Source organism: Chenopodium quinoa, unplaced genomic scaffold (genome assembly GCF_001683475.1).
Source record: "Chenopodium quinoa cultivar QQ74 unplaced genomic scaffold, ASM168347v1, whole genome shotgun sequence".
Lineage (NCBI taxonomy): Eukaryota > Viridiplantae > Streptophyta > Magnoliopsida > Caryophyllales > Amaranthaceae > Chenopodium > Chenopodium quinoa.
This window is the reverse complement of record NW_018742733.1, coordinates 3,085,191-3,101,035: the sequence shown is the minus strand read 5'-3', so window position 1 is coordinate 3,101,035 and position 15,845 is coordinate 3,085,191. Positions and strand designations below refer to the sequence as shown.

Here is a 15,845-nt window from a genome sequence, read left to right as displayed (position 1 = left end):
AGAGTTGAATTTGATAGGTGAAATAGTTTTACCAAATACTACGAATAGTACTTGTATTTTATAGGTCCACTACTTGAATAATGTGGTTTCTACTTTTTAGGCTTTTTAAGTCGGTAGTTTAGAACATTATTGCTCATATAATTGCTATTACTTCTAATGAGAATGAAGAATTAAAACTGTATATGCGATTTTATTAGGGGAACTTATATAGTTTTTATCTAACATAAATATGATCAAAAGTGTGTTCAAGCTAGACGGTGAAAAAACAAATAGAACATAAAAATAAAATTGAAGATAGTTAATTATAAATTTTAAATTATTTTACATGTGATATTACCAAAACATATTCTATCAAATATTTATAATTTCATACGTATACATACATGCAATTAAAGAGTGAGAGACAACTCAAGTGGTTAGAGTTTTCCCGCAGATTTCAAGAGTCGTAACCTTAAAATGTCGAACCATGGTGGCCTGAATTATTTATTTATTATTTTTACAACAGTGATGGCCTGAATTTAAGGTAAAATTTTGTGAATTTTCATCGAGCATACTTCTAGTTTTTTGAAATGTTTTAACTTATCAAGATGCATTTGATGCTATATTTCTCACTTTAACAAGATAGACTTTTCAAGGGTCGAATTATTTATACTAATGTACATCTTATGGCACAACTAACAGAGGTTGTAAGCAAGAATTATAAGAAGATAAAATTAAGTATGGATCCAATTTTATTTATTTATTTATTTATTTTTTTGTTTTTTTTTTTTGCTCTTCATCAAAAATAAGGTGTAGTTTTAGTTGTTATATATATCATAATCTAATTTGGTTTGACTAAGCATTGATTGGTATTTTTACACTAATGTATATGTTAAATTGTGACTCGAAATCTAGCAGGGCTAACTTTGAACGCTTATATCTCTCATACTACAACTGATTTTGAGATGATTCAAGTTGGAGGTGATAGCTTGGTTCAAGAGCTCCAACGATAGGTCATATGCCCAATTCTGATAAGAAACGAGAAAGTTATGACCGTTTTACGAAAACCTGACGAAGCTGGAAATTTGCAACGAGGCTGCGAGCTATAGCTCTATACGAGTGAGCTATAGCTCGGCCCTATGAGGACTTGCTGCAGGCATGAGCTAGCTACCGAGCTATAGCTTGGTAGTTAGGTTATTCTAGGATAATTTATGGAATATTTCCTAAAATTATATCTTTTCTATGACGGCTATTTGAGTATACTTGGGGAACAATCTTAGGGTTTTATTAGGGTTTCCTTATGTTATAAAAGTACCCTTTAGTCGATCAATTAGATCATACCTTTTTTTGAGCCATTAGATTTAGGACTCCTTGTATTATTCTCTTGTTTCTTTCTCCATTATAGTGAAGAAGCTCTCGAATCCCCCACCCGTGGATGTAGGTCTATTTTGACCGAACCACGTAAATCCTTGTGTTCTTTGTTTATCTTTTTTATTGCTTTTCTCAATTCTTAATTCCCATTGAATTTGTTCCGCATTAATCAAACACAATTACATCCTAATTTCCTAACAGTATAAGAAGTAAAATCATCGAGTGACATCTTGTGATATTCATTCATCTTAATGTAAACATTCACTAATCACTATATATAATTGTCATAATTGTTTCAATATATATATATATATATATATATATATATATATATATATATATATATATATATATATATATATATATATATATATATAGAGAGAGAGAGAGAGAGGAAGGCTCATGTAAGAACCCTCCTCTATATAAGAACTCAATCTTATATAAGAACCAATCTCAACCATTTATTAGTTTTGATCCAACCATCTAAAACCATCCTTTAGTAATGGCATTTCTGTAATTCTTTTTTTATGTTCTAAATTTTTTTGCCTACTCTTATGTTCTAAATCTAGTCTACCTATTTTCTAATTTTTTTTTTCTATGTTCCAAATTTAGTCTACTTATATACTAAAGTTTTTTTTTTTTTTTTTTTTTTTTTTTTTTTTTTTTTTTTTTCTTCCTATGTTCTAAATTTTTCCAACCTATGTTCTAAAGTTTTTTTTCTTCTTCTTATGTTCTAAATATTCTTTTACCTATGTTCTAAATTCTTTTGCCTATGATCTAAATTCAGTCTACTTATGTTCTAAAGTTTTTGGGAGGGTTTGCGGAGGCCGAGGCAAATTTTCCTAAGCATGTTTAATGAAAGATAAGGGTATAAAATTAAGTATTAATCAAGGAATAAAAAAAAACAAATTCAACCCAATTAATCAACCACCACCAACCCAGCCACGACCACCAAACCACCAACCCCAGAAACCCAACGACCCCCAACCCACCAATTCCACCAGCCACGACCACCAGAAACCCACCAACCCCAGAAACCCAACTACCCCCAACCCACCGATTCCACCGGCCACGACCACCAGAAACCCACTAACCCCAGAAACCCAACGACCCCCAAACCCACCGACACCGAAACCACCAACCCAACACATCCGAACCACCAAAACCAAAACACCAACCCCGAAACCCACCGATTTGAAACCCATCAGTTTTGTAATTAGGGTGTTTAAAAAAAAAGTAAGGGTAAAATGGTAATTTTATCACTAAAAAGTTACTAAAAAAGGAAAGAAATGGGAAAGTTGCAAGTAATGTGGACCAGCCCAAAAAGAAATAGTTGCAACTAAAGTAGACCAGAGGTAGTATAATGTATTTATATATACATATCAAAAAAAACTTGGTGAGAGCGACAACTAATTGAAGCTTAGAGTAGAAATATCTTTGTGTCGTTTTTGGAGGAGTTGGTGTCTTTAGTGTGACCTCATTCCTTTCCTCTTCCTTCTTCATTGTACGAAAGAAAAACTTAAGCTTATTCCAAATCAGAAATACTTTAGAACATTATAAAAATAATGTTTCAAAGGTTAATGTTTCAAATGATATTAATATTCCAAATGATACCCATGTTCAAAATAGTCATCTCCATATTTGTACAAAAAATGTACTATATATTGTTTTAAATATATGTCTAAAGATATAAACTTAAGATTTACACAATCATATATCAATTTTTGTTCAGCTTTGACCACTTTCTAGCCATCTTCATCACTCTTTTCCGTTCTTCATTTACTTCTTCATTTACTTCTGATGTTATAATCTTCCCACAATACTCCACTCATAACCTTTTCATTTGCTCAAACTGCAAACAAAAAAAATACAAACACGTTAAAATTAAAATACACATGTAATTCAGAATATAATAAAAAATACTTTAGAACATTCCCATGTAATTTAGAACATAATCAGATTAACTTTAGAACATAGACATCTAACTTACAACATAATCAGAATTACTTTAGAACATAATCAAGTAATTTAGAACATAATCAGATTAACTTTAGAACATAGACATTAAACTTAGAACATAATCATAATTACTTTAGAACATAATCAGATTTATTTTAGAACATAATCTATCTAACTTAGAACATAATCAGAATTACTTTAGAACATTATCAAGTAATTTAGAACATAATCAGATTAACTTTAGAACATAGACATTAAACTTAGAACATAATCATAATTACTTTAGAACATAATCAGATTAACTTTAGAACATAGACATCTAACTTATAACATAATCAGAATTGCTTTAGAACATAATCAAGTAATTTAGAACATAATCAGATTAACTTTAGAACATAGACATTAAACTTAGAACATAATCATAATTACTTTAGAACATAATCAGATTAACTTTAGACCATAGACATCTAACTCATAACATAATCAGAATTACTTTAGAACATAATCAAGTAATTTAGAACATAATCAGATTAACTTTAGAACATAGACATTAAACTTAGAACATAATCATAATTACTTTAGAACATAATCAGATTTACTTTAGAACATAGACATTTAACTTAGAACATAATCAGAATTACTTTAGAACATAATCAGAATATGGAGATGTAATTAGAACCTAATCAATCATATGTCTTGACACGTACATTACCCTTCTCTAGCCCCGAATTTCATTGTTTTTGACATTGTCCTAGGTTTCCATGTGCTTCAACAAAAATACTCCACAATCATGTTTGTTTGCATTGCTCTTCCATTTCATCTCAATGTTTCTTGTTTCGAAAGTGGACAAAACGACACTCTTGTTATCAATTTCTTCATAAAATTCACCAAATGCCTTCAACTACAAAATATATATAAATTAACCTTGAAGAAGATAGGAGGGGCAGTAGGCAGAGTAGAAGAGGCTGTAGTAATAGCCATAGCAGCAACAGATCTATTGTTCGAATACACATACTCAAAAAAAAATTCAAAAATTGACATTAATTTGCAAAAATCGAACTAATTCGAACAAAAAAAAAATAATTGACAGATCAAATTTTTCGAACATAAATATTTCACAAAAATCAAAAAAAAATAATTCACAAAAGTCGAACAAAATAATGAACAAAAATCGAACGAAATAATGAACAAAAATTGATCGAAATAATGAACAAAAATCGAACAAAAATCATTCGCAAAAATCAAACAAAATAATTCGCAAAAATCGAACAAAATAATTCGCAAAGATTCGAACCCTAAATTTGCTAAACTCGAACTCAAAATAATCAAACTCCATACGAAAAATCCAACTCAAAAATCGCACAAAATAATACGCAAAAATCGACTCCTAAAAATCGCAAAAATAGAACCCTAAATCCGAACCCTAAAAATTGCAAAAATCACCAATTAAAACTGCAAATTCACTTGAACATCATGCTAATTTCATGAAAATTTGAACAAAATCGAAAAGAAAAACATACCTGAAGCGAAAATCCTTCAAATTGCAACTTCTATCAGATTTTTGGGGGTTTTAGGAGAGAGAAAATGAGAGAATCGGGAAGAAGGGAAAGAAAGTTAGAGGAGAGAGAAAAGGTTGGGAGGTGGGTAAGGGGGTTGAAAAAGTTGGACACGTGTTTTAATCTTAACCGTCTAAAACAACTTGATCCTACGGTTGAGATGGATTCTTATATATTTAGGGTTCTTATATATCTAGGGGTTCTTACCGGATCCCTCCCCTATATATATATATATATATATATATATATATATATATATATATATATATATATATATATATATATATATATATATATATATATATATATATATATATAATTGTCATGATTCTTTTATTAATAAAACTCAATCAACCGTTTTATTTTGATTTGAATATTTTCATCAGCTCCAATAAGAATAATACATAAGCAATAATTTTTTTTTTTAAAACTTTGGAGGATGGAAGGGATTGATGGGCAATGTTGTTCGTTTGCCCATAGTAAGGCCACATATAATCCAGGGGGTTAAGCTCAAATTACAAATTTTAATCATTCTATATTTCACATTAAGATCAAACAACCATCTATATCGTACAATAAAAAAATAAACTCCCATGATGTTAAAAAAAAAATAAAAAATAAAAAATCATATACTTAGCAAAAATCAGAAGCAACAAGATCTTCCACCACACTCGAACAACCCCTACCCAAACTCTCATAGAGGATTCGAGAGGTTTAAGGTGAGCCATACGTGTGCTACACATTAAAAAAAAAAAAAAAAAATTATAACTAGTAGATATTTATAAACTAACTCCATTTCTCTCTTTTGTTGATTTTATTTCCTTTTGTATAGTTTTCTATGAACAAATTTAAGTATCGATATCTTTATCTACATATTATATAGTATATATCCAAACACTATATATTGAGACAAATTTCACAAGATTTCATCTAAAAATATATTTTTTCTTCTAGATAGTAAATATTCCTCATATCTAAAGTTTTTCTCTTTTCGAAATATAAAGTCCAAACCTAACTAACAATAAAGATAGTACAGTTAAATAAAAATATAGTCAAACCTAATTATACGAATGACTTCAAAGTCAAAACACTACAATAAAAAGGAGGAGGTGCAAAGCACTCAATTAATTAATTTGAATTTTTTTATGGGCCTAGTCTGGCAACATCTCATTATTGACCCAATCCTTTCACCTCTTACTTGGTTGGAAAGTAATCATAAGAGGGCCCGATTGGAGACATAACATTATTGGGCCTATTAATTAAGTCGGCCCTTGTTGTTGACTTTATTTATTCTGTTAAAATTATCTAATTCCTAAAAACATTATCCACAAATATATCACCAAAAAAAAAATAAACAATACAGTTGAGGTCGTTATTCTTCCTCTATGAGTTGCATTCATTGTTCATCTCCACCTTTTCATTTGCAAAACCAAAGGCATAATGCTAAAATACCTGCCAATTTATTTGGGAAAATTTCAACAAAAAGGCATTGCAATGTTAATAATGTAAAAGTTGGTGTTTTTTCTATGAATAATTTTGAGGCTTTTCCTACTTGTATCACCCTTGCTGTTGCTAAACCTGCTGATACTGAAGTTTTGTTGAAAACGAGGTATGATTTTATTTCATATTTGATTGTGTATTTGTAATTCGGAAATCATTTGGTGAGCCACGGTTGTATTATGGCTCGTTTGGTTGGCAATAATAAATTTATGTGTAATTTCAAAAGATAATTTTGTAAGGTATTAAGTGATAACCAAGTTTTATACAAATGACATTTGACATGAAAAGTTTGATAAATTTCACGCGATTATATTACTATTACTCTCGTTTATCACCACCTATTATTAAATGATTATGATTAATAATGAAAGTGAGTTGCTTGTGATATGTAATCCTGTTACTATTACTCCCTCAGTTTCATAGTATTAGGTACTCGAGCTTTGTGATAACAAATTTGAATACAAACTTATTATTTGGAAGCATACCTATAAATGTGGTTTTCGGGTTTTAATGTTGCTCATTCAATTTGCAGTGCAGTGCTGATATTTTTCTACTTGTTAGCCAATTTTGTGGTGCCACAATTTATCACCAAAAGTTTTGAGGACATCGCTGATGAAAACGAGAAGCCTAGCAGCACGGACTCTCTGGATGAGGCAAAAACGAGCTCAACAAGGAAGCGTGGTTTTGACAGCACCAAACCGAAATAAGCATATCCTTTTACATACTCTAATCTATAAGCAATAGCACGTACGTTTCGCTGTTACTCATTCGGATGTTATTACTTAAGATTTGTATGGCAGTGACAAGAGTAATTCAGAATAAGTGCAAGAACAAAAACTTGCTGCTAATTCTTGAATACCAAAATTATTTTTCCATTTCTAGTGTTCTGTACGACTGTACCTGAACACAAAAAATAATTACAATATTGTCCATGGAAATTTGGATGGACTGATAACTATATCTAATTTACAATTTGATTATAATTTATATAAGCAAATATTCAAACAACTGTCCAATCATTTTCATCGGAACCAGATGAGTTGTTGGTTGGGGGTTGTGTGTTTTCGGGTTTAGGAGGCTTCTTTGAAAACAATGTCGATCTACTATCAAAAAAATTCGAAAATGGCTGGCGGGCTGGAGCCTCTTCCGCACTATTATTCTCATCTGAGGATGATTTTTTTGACCTGTTTTTACGACCAAAAATTTGGCTTAACTTCTTAAACCGGGGTTTTGGTTCCTCTGGGGCGACATTTGCATCTTCTGACTGCTTCACAGCTTTCATGACATCGTCTGGCCGAAGAAATATTGCTTCCACTGTTTCGTAAACCTGCACAAGCCAAGAACATAGAGATACATATTAGCTTATGTCATAGTAGTAAAGCACAAATGGGATAATGCAGTTATATGAACCTTATGATACCACAATTCTTTCAACTCTGATGACATACTATTTGTTGCATGGTAAGGAAAAACTTACATAGAGAACATACATGAAAATTTTCAATTCAATTTTTAGGGGGAAAATAAAAATCTAATAAACTACGCCTATTGAAAAAAGATGAAAGTATTATTAGATCTACACAGCGTGACAGCATTGAGGAAAGTACAGAACCAGCAATTTGGTATGAATGACAAATTCAAGACTAGTACTTCGTATAATACTTTGTATTCACTTTACTGGAAGATCTACCTGGCAAATATCGTCAATTTTTTCCATCCAAGCATCACCTTGAAACGAAGCAACTACAAATTCTTTACACTCAGAGAACAGTTTTGCTACATTTTCATCTGTTGAAAGCTTAGCCTCAGCAAGCACAAATCCTAAACTAAGCTGAAACCAAAGAAAAACACAGGTGAAATATCGTCCACAACTTAGTGAATGGAGATGAATAAAAAATAATGTAGATATAGATTTTACCAATGACCGAAATAACTGGCCAAATAGCTCAGATGGAGTAATGTTCTCCAATACACTCAGCACACCTTCCCTACAGAATGCCCAGATTTTCAAGTTAGTATTAGGCTAAGTCATAAGCAGCATCTGGTGCATTATTCTATAAACTTACACTGCCAAATCCTCGTCAAATAACGGTGCTTGTCTAATGGCAGGCACAGACTTGGCAGCTTCCCAAAGTTCTAGCCATAAATTACCTAAAAAAAACAAGGGATCAAAAAGGCTTTTCCACAAAACTGGTTTTTGACAGCTACAGTACAACTTCTAGAATCAATTCTAATAGAATTAACAGTGCCAAAATACAAGCAGAACACTCTCTTCCCGCCCCCCAAAAGAAACTCACAATTGCCAAAACTGAGTGCCATCTCAATTCTCAGACATACAGAGATTGAGTAATATAATGGTAAAGAAGAGAAAACATCATTGCATTACGACCTCTAGCAGAAAACTCTAAAACAAAAGAATTAACAGCTTCATCCACAATAAACAACTCCATAAAGTGCAACTACCAGATAGGGCCTGCATCAAATAGCTGTATACCCTAGTAGGCGACCTTATCACCTAAAACTTCATGTATAATGGTTTTTTTTATAAGACATTCTAAATAAATGCTGAGCAGCCAAGACCTGTTGGTTAGACAGCACATCTGGAGCCTTCCAAGTGTTCCAGCACATACATCCAGAATCTAATGCAGGGGTGCTTCAATCCCATGATGGCCACGATACAAGTAAAAAACACAACATACTAGGGAAAGGACAACTAATTATTACTCAAAATATGGTGGAGAATTCAGGGATGGGAGCTATTTCAGCATGGGCTAAATTGGTCATTACGTGGCAAGAAGCATTTACTCCCTCAGTCCCAAGTGATACTTGTTCTTTGACTAATCTCATTTCATTGTCCTCTGGGATGATATGTGTATTTACCCATATTTGACTAGTCTAAATTTTTAACTATACTAACACACTTGATTTCTGTCCACAGTGCTAACAAAAGATAAGATAATATTTCCAGGTGACAAGCTAACCTTCTTTCTGCATACGTCTACTTAATCGACCTCTGGAAGACGTTGAATCACCTCCACATGTACTGGCATCAGAGTCATTGCCAGACTCGTTTTCTGTCCAATCAGGAGGAGAGTGCCACCTTACAAAGTCCTCAAGAATACATCCAGGATTTGCAGCCTGACAAAGGTTTAGTAGCAAAATATAGCAGCAGTTATAAACGGAGACGATTAACCCTGACAAATGAGAAGAAAAAACAGGATATGTCGTCTTTTTCTCAAGCAGTGGACACACCTTAAAAGCTTGCATATCAGACAAAAGCTGGGAACAACCAGCACCAACACTGCAAATCACCAATAAACAAGCTGTCATTAAACTGATACAACACAAACCAATCATATTTTAACAGTTACAGATAATGTCATATTGCCCAAGCCCCGCCCCCTCCCCCCCCCCCCCCCCCCCAAAAAAAAAAAAAAAAAAAAAAATGATCCAAACTAGCTTACTTCCATATCTATGATGACTGAAGCCCAATGATGGTTTCATGTTAAGGTGACCCAATTCAAGTTTTCATCCCATTCAATAAAGTGAATTGCAATGGTGCTTAAGTCAATTTATCAACAATAAATAGACTAATCCTAGTTTTATCAACTAGAATAATGGGACTTCAGAAACTCTCAATAAAGGTATACATAGGTGGGAGACTTTGATGAATCATAGGCATAGACATGAGGAAGACTTGGCAAAGCTCCTGTTTCATGGAGGACCCAAATTCTCAGCCAGGCTTCACCGCTTCAGTAGAGCATGACAACTTTGCATGAATTGCTCTGTTGATTTTAGTTTTATATTTTTATTTTATTTATTTTTACCTAACTTACAACTTTCCTATGATGGTCTTCAAGCTTGACAGCAAGATAGAGATGACAATTAACAATATCAACTGCAAAATGTTAGTAATGCTAACCTCCCTGTTCGGAGAACAAACTCTTCAGCTTCTCGGGCTAGATCCTCCGTTAGCAATGGTCCTTCCTGCAGAAGCACATAATAACTCAGCAACAGAAACAAGAAGGAAACATCATATACACAGTATATTGAACAAACCTGCGTCAACGGAGCATACACAGGTTCTCCTGTTTCCAACAATGTCAAATTTTCAGCCTGATGACTGACTCCCAACCGTACAATAAGATCCCCATTGTTTGTTTTGGCATACAAAAAGGAACCTGAAGTTATTCTTTCAACCGAGGAAGGCACTCCATCAGCATCACAACCAGCTTCACTGATTAATGACTCCAATGAGTCGGTAGCAATAGCACGACGTTTTTTTCTAGAAAGACAACAATTCATAAGTTGCATTTGCTGATAGAGCAGACATAAACTTAAATCTGGTACTTCATTCAGAGGAATTCCAGGTATATATAGCTCTTCCATCCAAAGTCTTCTGAGCTGCACATTCAGAAAATGTGTTAAATTTAACAAGGTCTTAATTTATCTTATGATGTAATAGGAAGCACAACATTGTAGTTTAAATCTATTGAAAAAAATAGTAAGACACAGAGAGTCGGGAAAATGCATTTAGGCAATTTACCTACAAATGGATACAGACATTAAACAGGAAACACTTGAATGCATTAGAACTTAGTAATGGATGAAAGGTTTTAAAAAACATTATTCAAAGAAGTTTTGAAAACAATAAAACACTTTTTGCCGTATACAGTATATCAGAATTGCACTCAAATCTATATTTTCCTCTTTTTCTACTGTTTGATATGATTTCTAGAATAGGCCAATAGGGAAATTATTTTTTCCGGGGGGGGGGGGGGGGGGGGGGGTGGTTGTTAATAATGTTATTTAAATTTCTTCACCACAGGACTCTTATAAACACTTTAAATTATGTGCATGACTTACTTCACTGACAATCCTGCACCAAAATAATGCCATTTTCCGTAATGTCTTAAAGCTTCCCATTACTTCAGAGACTTTAACAATCAAGCTTTGTGGCGGTGCACCATGGATATCTCTTGGTAATGCCATTGTATTAGGCAGATTTTCAACCAAAAAGCCGACTTTCCTACCAGGAGAAAGTCCCTCTGCGAACATCTTGTAGATATTACAATGGAAGTGAAGATCACTAATGTATAATTGACCAATTTTTAGTTTAAAAGTTATTCTATGTTATATATACTTGAACACATAAACAGCTATGTACTGACCAGCATCAAGTATAGATTGAATTAAAGCCCAAGCTTCATCGTCGCTGAACTCAGAAGTAAACTTTTCTTCCTTCCCACGGAGCATCGACTTCACTGCAGAGATGCCCATACTTGCCCTTTCTCGAACTGGGGAAGAACTTGCAGATGATGTGAGAAAATCTCTCACTGACCTATAGTTCTTTTCTGACCTGTCAAGTACCAAAACTGTGTTGGATAACAGAAATGACTATGTAATAACTTGTTTCAACAAAATTCAAAAAGAAATGCAGGATAAGATGGATTTGTTGTACTATCAAAAAACACAGAAAACTTATTAACAGCAACCTCAACCCTGACAATGAAACTGAGTTTATCCGCCAGTATAGCAAAGAATTAATTGACAATAAAACAAGCATATGTTAATTTCACCTGATGTACATTTTTTGTACATTGATAAGGCCAATAAACAAATACAAAATGAAGTTATTTGTAGGTAGAAAGTAGTAAATAGTGAGCTTACTCAATGGCAATAGCCAGTTGTTTTAATACAAATGAAGGTGGGATTATATCTCTGTTGCCATCATAACTATCTGAAGATGTATCCTGTACACATCAGAAAATTCTACATTAATAAGCTGAATCAGAATTATAAAAATCAAATCGAACAGAGTCGGGGTTAAAAAGACTAGGATGAGGACCTAATAGATATGCAAAGTTGGTTGTACTATACTACCTTCCTCATTACCCTCCTTAGTCAGTTAGTCTTCTTCCATATAACATCCCAAAGGATAGGTGAAAGTTATATGAAGTTAATTGATTCAAGTAATTATTTGTGTTTGCAAACCCACAATTCAACAGAAATATGACTTTCTTCATCCAAATGATAAAATTATAAGACATGGGGGTTAATACAGCGCCCATATTTACTCCGATATTGTCCATCATCAGTACTTGTCATTTATGCCATTTTAGGTAATTGTTTTGGCTTTTGGCGGTCCCACATAACCAAAAATAACAATAATGAGATCTCTAGGAATTATCTTTCTATAATCTGTGGCATCAATGTAGCAATAAATAGAGTAGAAGGTTTTCTAAGCTCAGGATTGCCATTACAGATGTAGAGAAAATGAGAATGAACACCAATATGTGGCTAGACAGTAGCATGAAACTAAAACTCAAATTTCATAAGATAGAATCAGGTATAAAGTAGAAGTGGAAGAAGAAAACTTGTCATAGAATGCAATATTTAACATAAAGGTAAAGTATTTCACCTTTGCTTCCAAAGCAACTTTTTCATTATACAAGTAAATATTTTCATCAAAAATTGGAAAGGACATCTTTGTATTCTCAATGTTCTCTGTGTCTTCAGTTCCCTTTCTACCTCTTCTGATATTCCTTAGTCTGTCATGCCAATCCTGTTTTGTCCCTATACTAGGTGGCTTCCACCGGGATTGCTTTGGCTCGTTGAAACCCTATAGAGACAGTGAACAGAACATAAATTTTTCCAGAGCAGAAGTGATTTCATATATAGCACAGAGCGTTATCAAACTATGAAATAAATTAGAAGATAAGCACAGATTAAGGTAGCGAATTGGTATGTATGCTATACAAAGAATTTTTTCAATCATTGCATTTTCTTCAAAATTCACGAACACACAACTTCTCGGAAATTATGAACACACAGCCAAACAAAGTCTTCAGTTTCAATTATGCTCTTAAACAAGCTTTTGGAAGCTGAACTTTACAGCCTTACAACTTTGTTAACGAGATGAGTGCAACTCTATCAGCAAGAAAACACTAGTCCTATCCTGAAAATGGCCGGTAATTTTCAAAGAAGTCCATATTACACCCATTTCCTCCAATAATGCAGCAGAACAATAGCAAAGCAAAAAGTACATATAAAGTGTAATAAAACCAATGTCCTTCCAATCAATGTTCATCCTAAGGTTACTCAAATATACTCATCCGAAATACCAAATTACATCGATTTATACTGTTATAACAGTTCAATCCTCCGTGCAATAGCCAAGAACTATCGACTCATTTCGAGATTGGATCACATCAAGCACAACAAACTGCTGACTTTGATCAAGCAGTTTAAAGCTTTAATTCAAACTACTCAATTCTTGTACCACATTGTCTTGGTAATACAAATTCAACCTAATTTAACACAAATGCCTTGCATTTAAAGCCATCAACACCAAAACAAAACTCGATAATTTCAACAAGAAATTCACAATTCAGATCAAAAGCATAACACATTCAACCAAAATGCAAATTGACCACATTCAACACCAATAAAATCAATCAAACTTCAAAAATAATCAAATTTTGAATCAAAATTCATAAACTCCAAAAATCAAATTTTTAATCAAAATTCAGAAATGACAAATCAAAATGACTAACCTTTTTTTCAACCTCAGAAGATGACGAAACTTCTTCAAATTGACAACCTGAACTCTGCTTACTCAACTGCTCATCTGAATCTAAAAACCACCAAAATTCAAAAAAAAAAATCAAACCTTTTTTTTTTTTTTTTTAATAATTTTACTTGTTTTAATTTTTTTTTTTATAATTTTAATTGTTTTAATTAAAACAACCCAATTAATAATAAAATCCAGCTAAATTGTTGCTGTAAATACAAGGAGAAAATATAGAGGGCGAAAATGGAGGTTATAAAAATGGTGGGTAAAAAACAAAGAAAAAAGGGGGAACCTTTAAGATCGGATTTCAAATCAATGAGAACTCTCTCCGCTTTAGCAGCAGCGGAATGAAAGGCAGTCCTTGCCTTTGAAACTAGCGATCCTCCTTCCATTTTTGTTTTTGTTTATTTTCTCTCTCCTCAATTTTCAATTTCCGATGATTTCTCCGATTTTTTCGCCCATTTTTGAGTTCATTTTTATAGTTGGAAAAAAATTTGATGACAAGAGCAAACGAGGAAGGAAGAAGATGGGTTACAGTACAATGGTCAGAGAAAGGGAAATAAATGCATTTTTTTTGGTTTCTTTCTTCTTTGGATTTGATTTAGTTTTCTTTTGCGTTGAGAGAGTCGCAATTGATAATAAGGTAGATTGGATTCAATCTCGATTTTGAAAATTACGGAACATTATTGCATGATTAAAGTCATTAAACTTCAATTTATCTTCTTGATAAATGAAATATGTGAATTAAAAATCGCATTTCGAGTTCTATATCTTTTGATGAAACACCTAATCATCTAATGAACAATATTATGTTTGGTCTAGTGGTAAAGTTTGTATCTCACAATCGTAAGGGTATCAAATTCATTATAGACATTTTGGGATTGAGATTCCCTTAGCCTTTCCCTATAACCCCAATACTATAGTGTTTATTCTCTTCAGCTTAATTTCAATTTAGTTCAGTTTATTTCAGCTCAATTTCAATTTAGTTCAGTTCATTTCAGCTCAATTCTTAATATTTCAGCTCTATTCATTTCGGTTCAGTTTAGCTCTAATCATTTTATTTCAACTTAATTCAGTAAATCAGAACAGGCTATCTACATTCGAGGGGTTTTTTTTTTCTTTGTACGAATGAACCACAAGGACCATAGTCACATCACATACCTATAGTTATATCTGCTTGGGAATTGAGAAAGAGTGAAAAGTTTAGTTTGTTTAATTAGTCAACTTTAGCTTTAACTACCTTGTTTATTACTTAAACGGATTATAATGGCATTGGTTGAAAAATTGGGATTAAAGTGTTAAAAAGTTTAGGGGGAATCGCAATTAAAAAGTGATGACTGATGAGTGTGATTTGTTGCCTTATTAATTGGTGTGACCGTGTGTCGTGTGAGTGTTGAGTTAAAGACTAAACACAAATTAACGCGGAGCACCGTTATACAAAGCCTGTCAATTATCTGTCTAATTTTCTAGATTGCAAGAGTTGCAAATTGCAATTATATTTGGTTAATACGAATGCTAGTATGCTAACTTAATAGCATCTATGATCATCAGTGGAATCTCATGGCCTCAAGCTTATCTTATACTTCCTCCGTTTTCTTTTAGATGCAACACACACCTTTTCACGGTATTTAAGAAATGAGGGGTTCACATGATATAAAACACTTTAAAATGGGATGAGTGGTTGTTAGGAGTGTAAGTTAGTGGGCCATATGCTTTAAATAAGGGAAATAGTATAGTTTTTCCCTAAAGTAACTTTCCTTTTATAGTGTTGCAAGTATTGTGACATTTCCTTTTTAGGGAAGTGTTGCAAGTAAAAGAAAACGGATGAAGTAGGTGATATGAAGTACAGAGTATATATATTCAACTAGACCAAGCTTGCTTTATAGTGTGGTATTTAACACAACCAA

At 32.8% G+C, this 15,845-nt stretch overlaps 2 protein-coding genes and 1 long non-coding RNA gene across 3 annotated transcripts; 1 reads left to right on the top strand and 2 right to left on the bottom strand.

Annotated features, from left to right (window-relative positions):
- Positions 1–2,830: 2,830 nt before the first annotated feature.
- LOC110723868 lies at positions 2,831–5,066 on the bottom strand. Its single transcript, XR_002511781.1, has 2 exons — positions 4,017–5,066; positions 2,831–3,202 (listed from the first exon to the last, which is right to left on the bottom strand). It is a non-coding gene; the product is annotated as an uncharacterized LOC110723868 (long non-coding RNA).
- A 1,009-nt stretch (positions 5,067–6,075) lies between these two features.
- Positions 6,076–7,330, top strand: LOC110723867. The gene is made up of 2 exons (XM_021903263.1): positions 6,076–6,474; positions 6,898–7,330. The coding sequence occupies exons 1-2, from the start codon at positions 6,251–6,253 to the stop codon at positions 7,070–7,072; spliced, it is 399 nt and encodes a 132-aa protein (XP_021758955.1). The 5' UTR covers positions 6,076–6,250; the 3' UTR covers positions 7,073–7,330.
- Positions 7,331–14,634, bottom strand: LOC110723866. Its single transcript, XM_021903262.1, has 14 exons — positions 14,231–14,634; positions 13,922–14,001; positions 12,787–12,987; positions 12,036–12,118; positions 11,537–11,724; positions 11,232–11,413; positions 10,425–10,769; positions 10,288–10,352; positions 9,618–9,666; positions 9,347–9,503; positions 8,432–8,516; positions 8,284–8,353; positions 8,056–8,196; positions 7,331–7,692 (listed from the first exon to the last, which is right to left on the bottom strand). The coding sequence occupies exons 1-14, from the start codon at positions 14,328–14,330 to the stop codon at positions 7,366–7,368; spliced, it is 2,073 nt and encodes a 690-aa protein (XP_021758954.1). The 5' UTR covers positions 14,331–14,634; the 3' UTR covers positions 7,331–7,365.
- Between the last annotated feature and the right edge of the window lie 1,211 nt (positions 14,635–15,845).

Bases quoted from the DNA above. Each gene is read 5' to 3' on its own strand.
- LOC110723867 (XM_021903263.1), top strand. From the start codon at position 6,251: ATGAGTTGCATTCATTGTTCATCTCCACCTTTTCATTTGCAAAACCAA. The intron at 6,475-6,897 runs GTATGATTTTAT...TTCAATTTGCAG, and splicing joins GAAGTTTTGTTGAAAACGAG to TGCAGTGCTGATATTTTTCT.
- LOC110723866 (XM_021903262.1), bottom strand. From the start codon at position 14,330: ATGGAAGGAGGATCGCTAGTTTCAAAGGCAAGGACTGCCTTTCATTCC. The intron at 9,667-10,287 runs GTTAGCATTACT...GGTGATTTGCAG, and splicing joins TTTGTTCTCCGAACAGGGAG to TGTTGGTGCTGGTTGTTCCC. The intron at 9,504-9,617 runs GTGTGTCCACTG...AACCTTTGTCAG, and splicing joins CTGATATGCAAGCTTTTAAG to GCTGCAAATCCTGGATGTAT.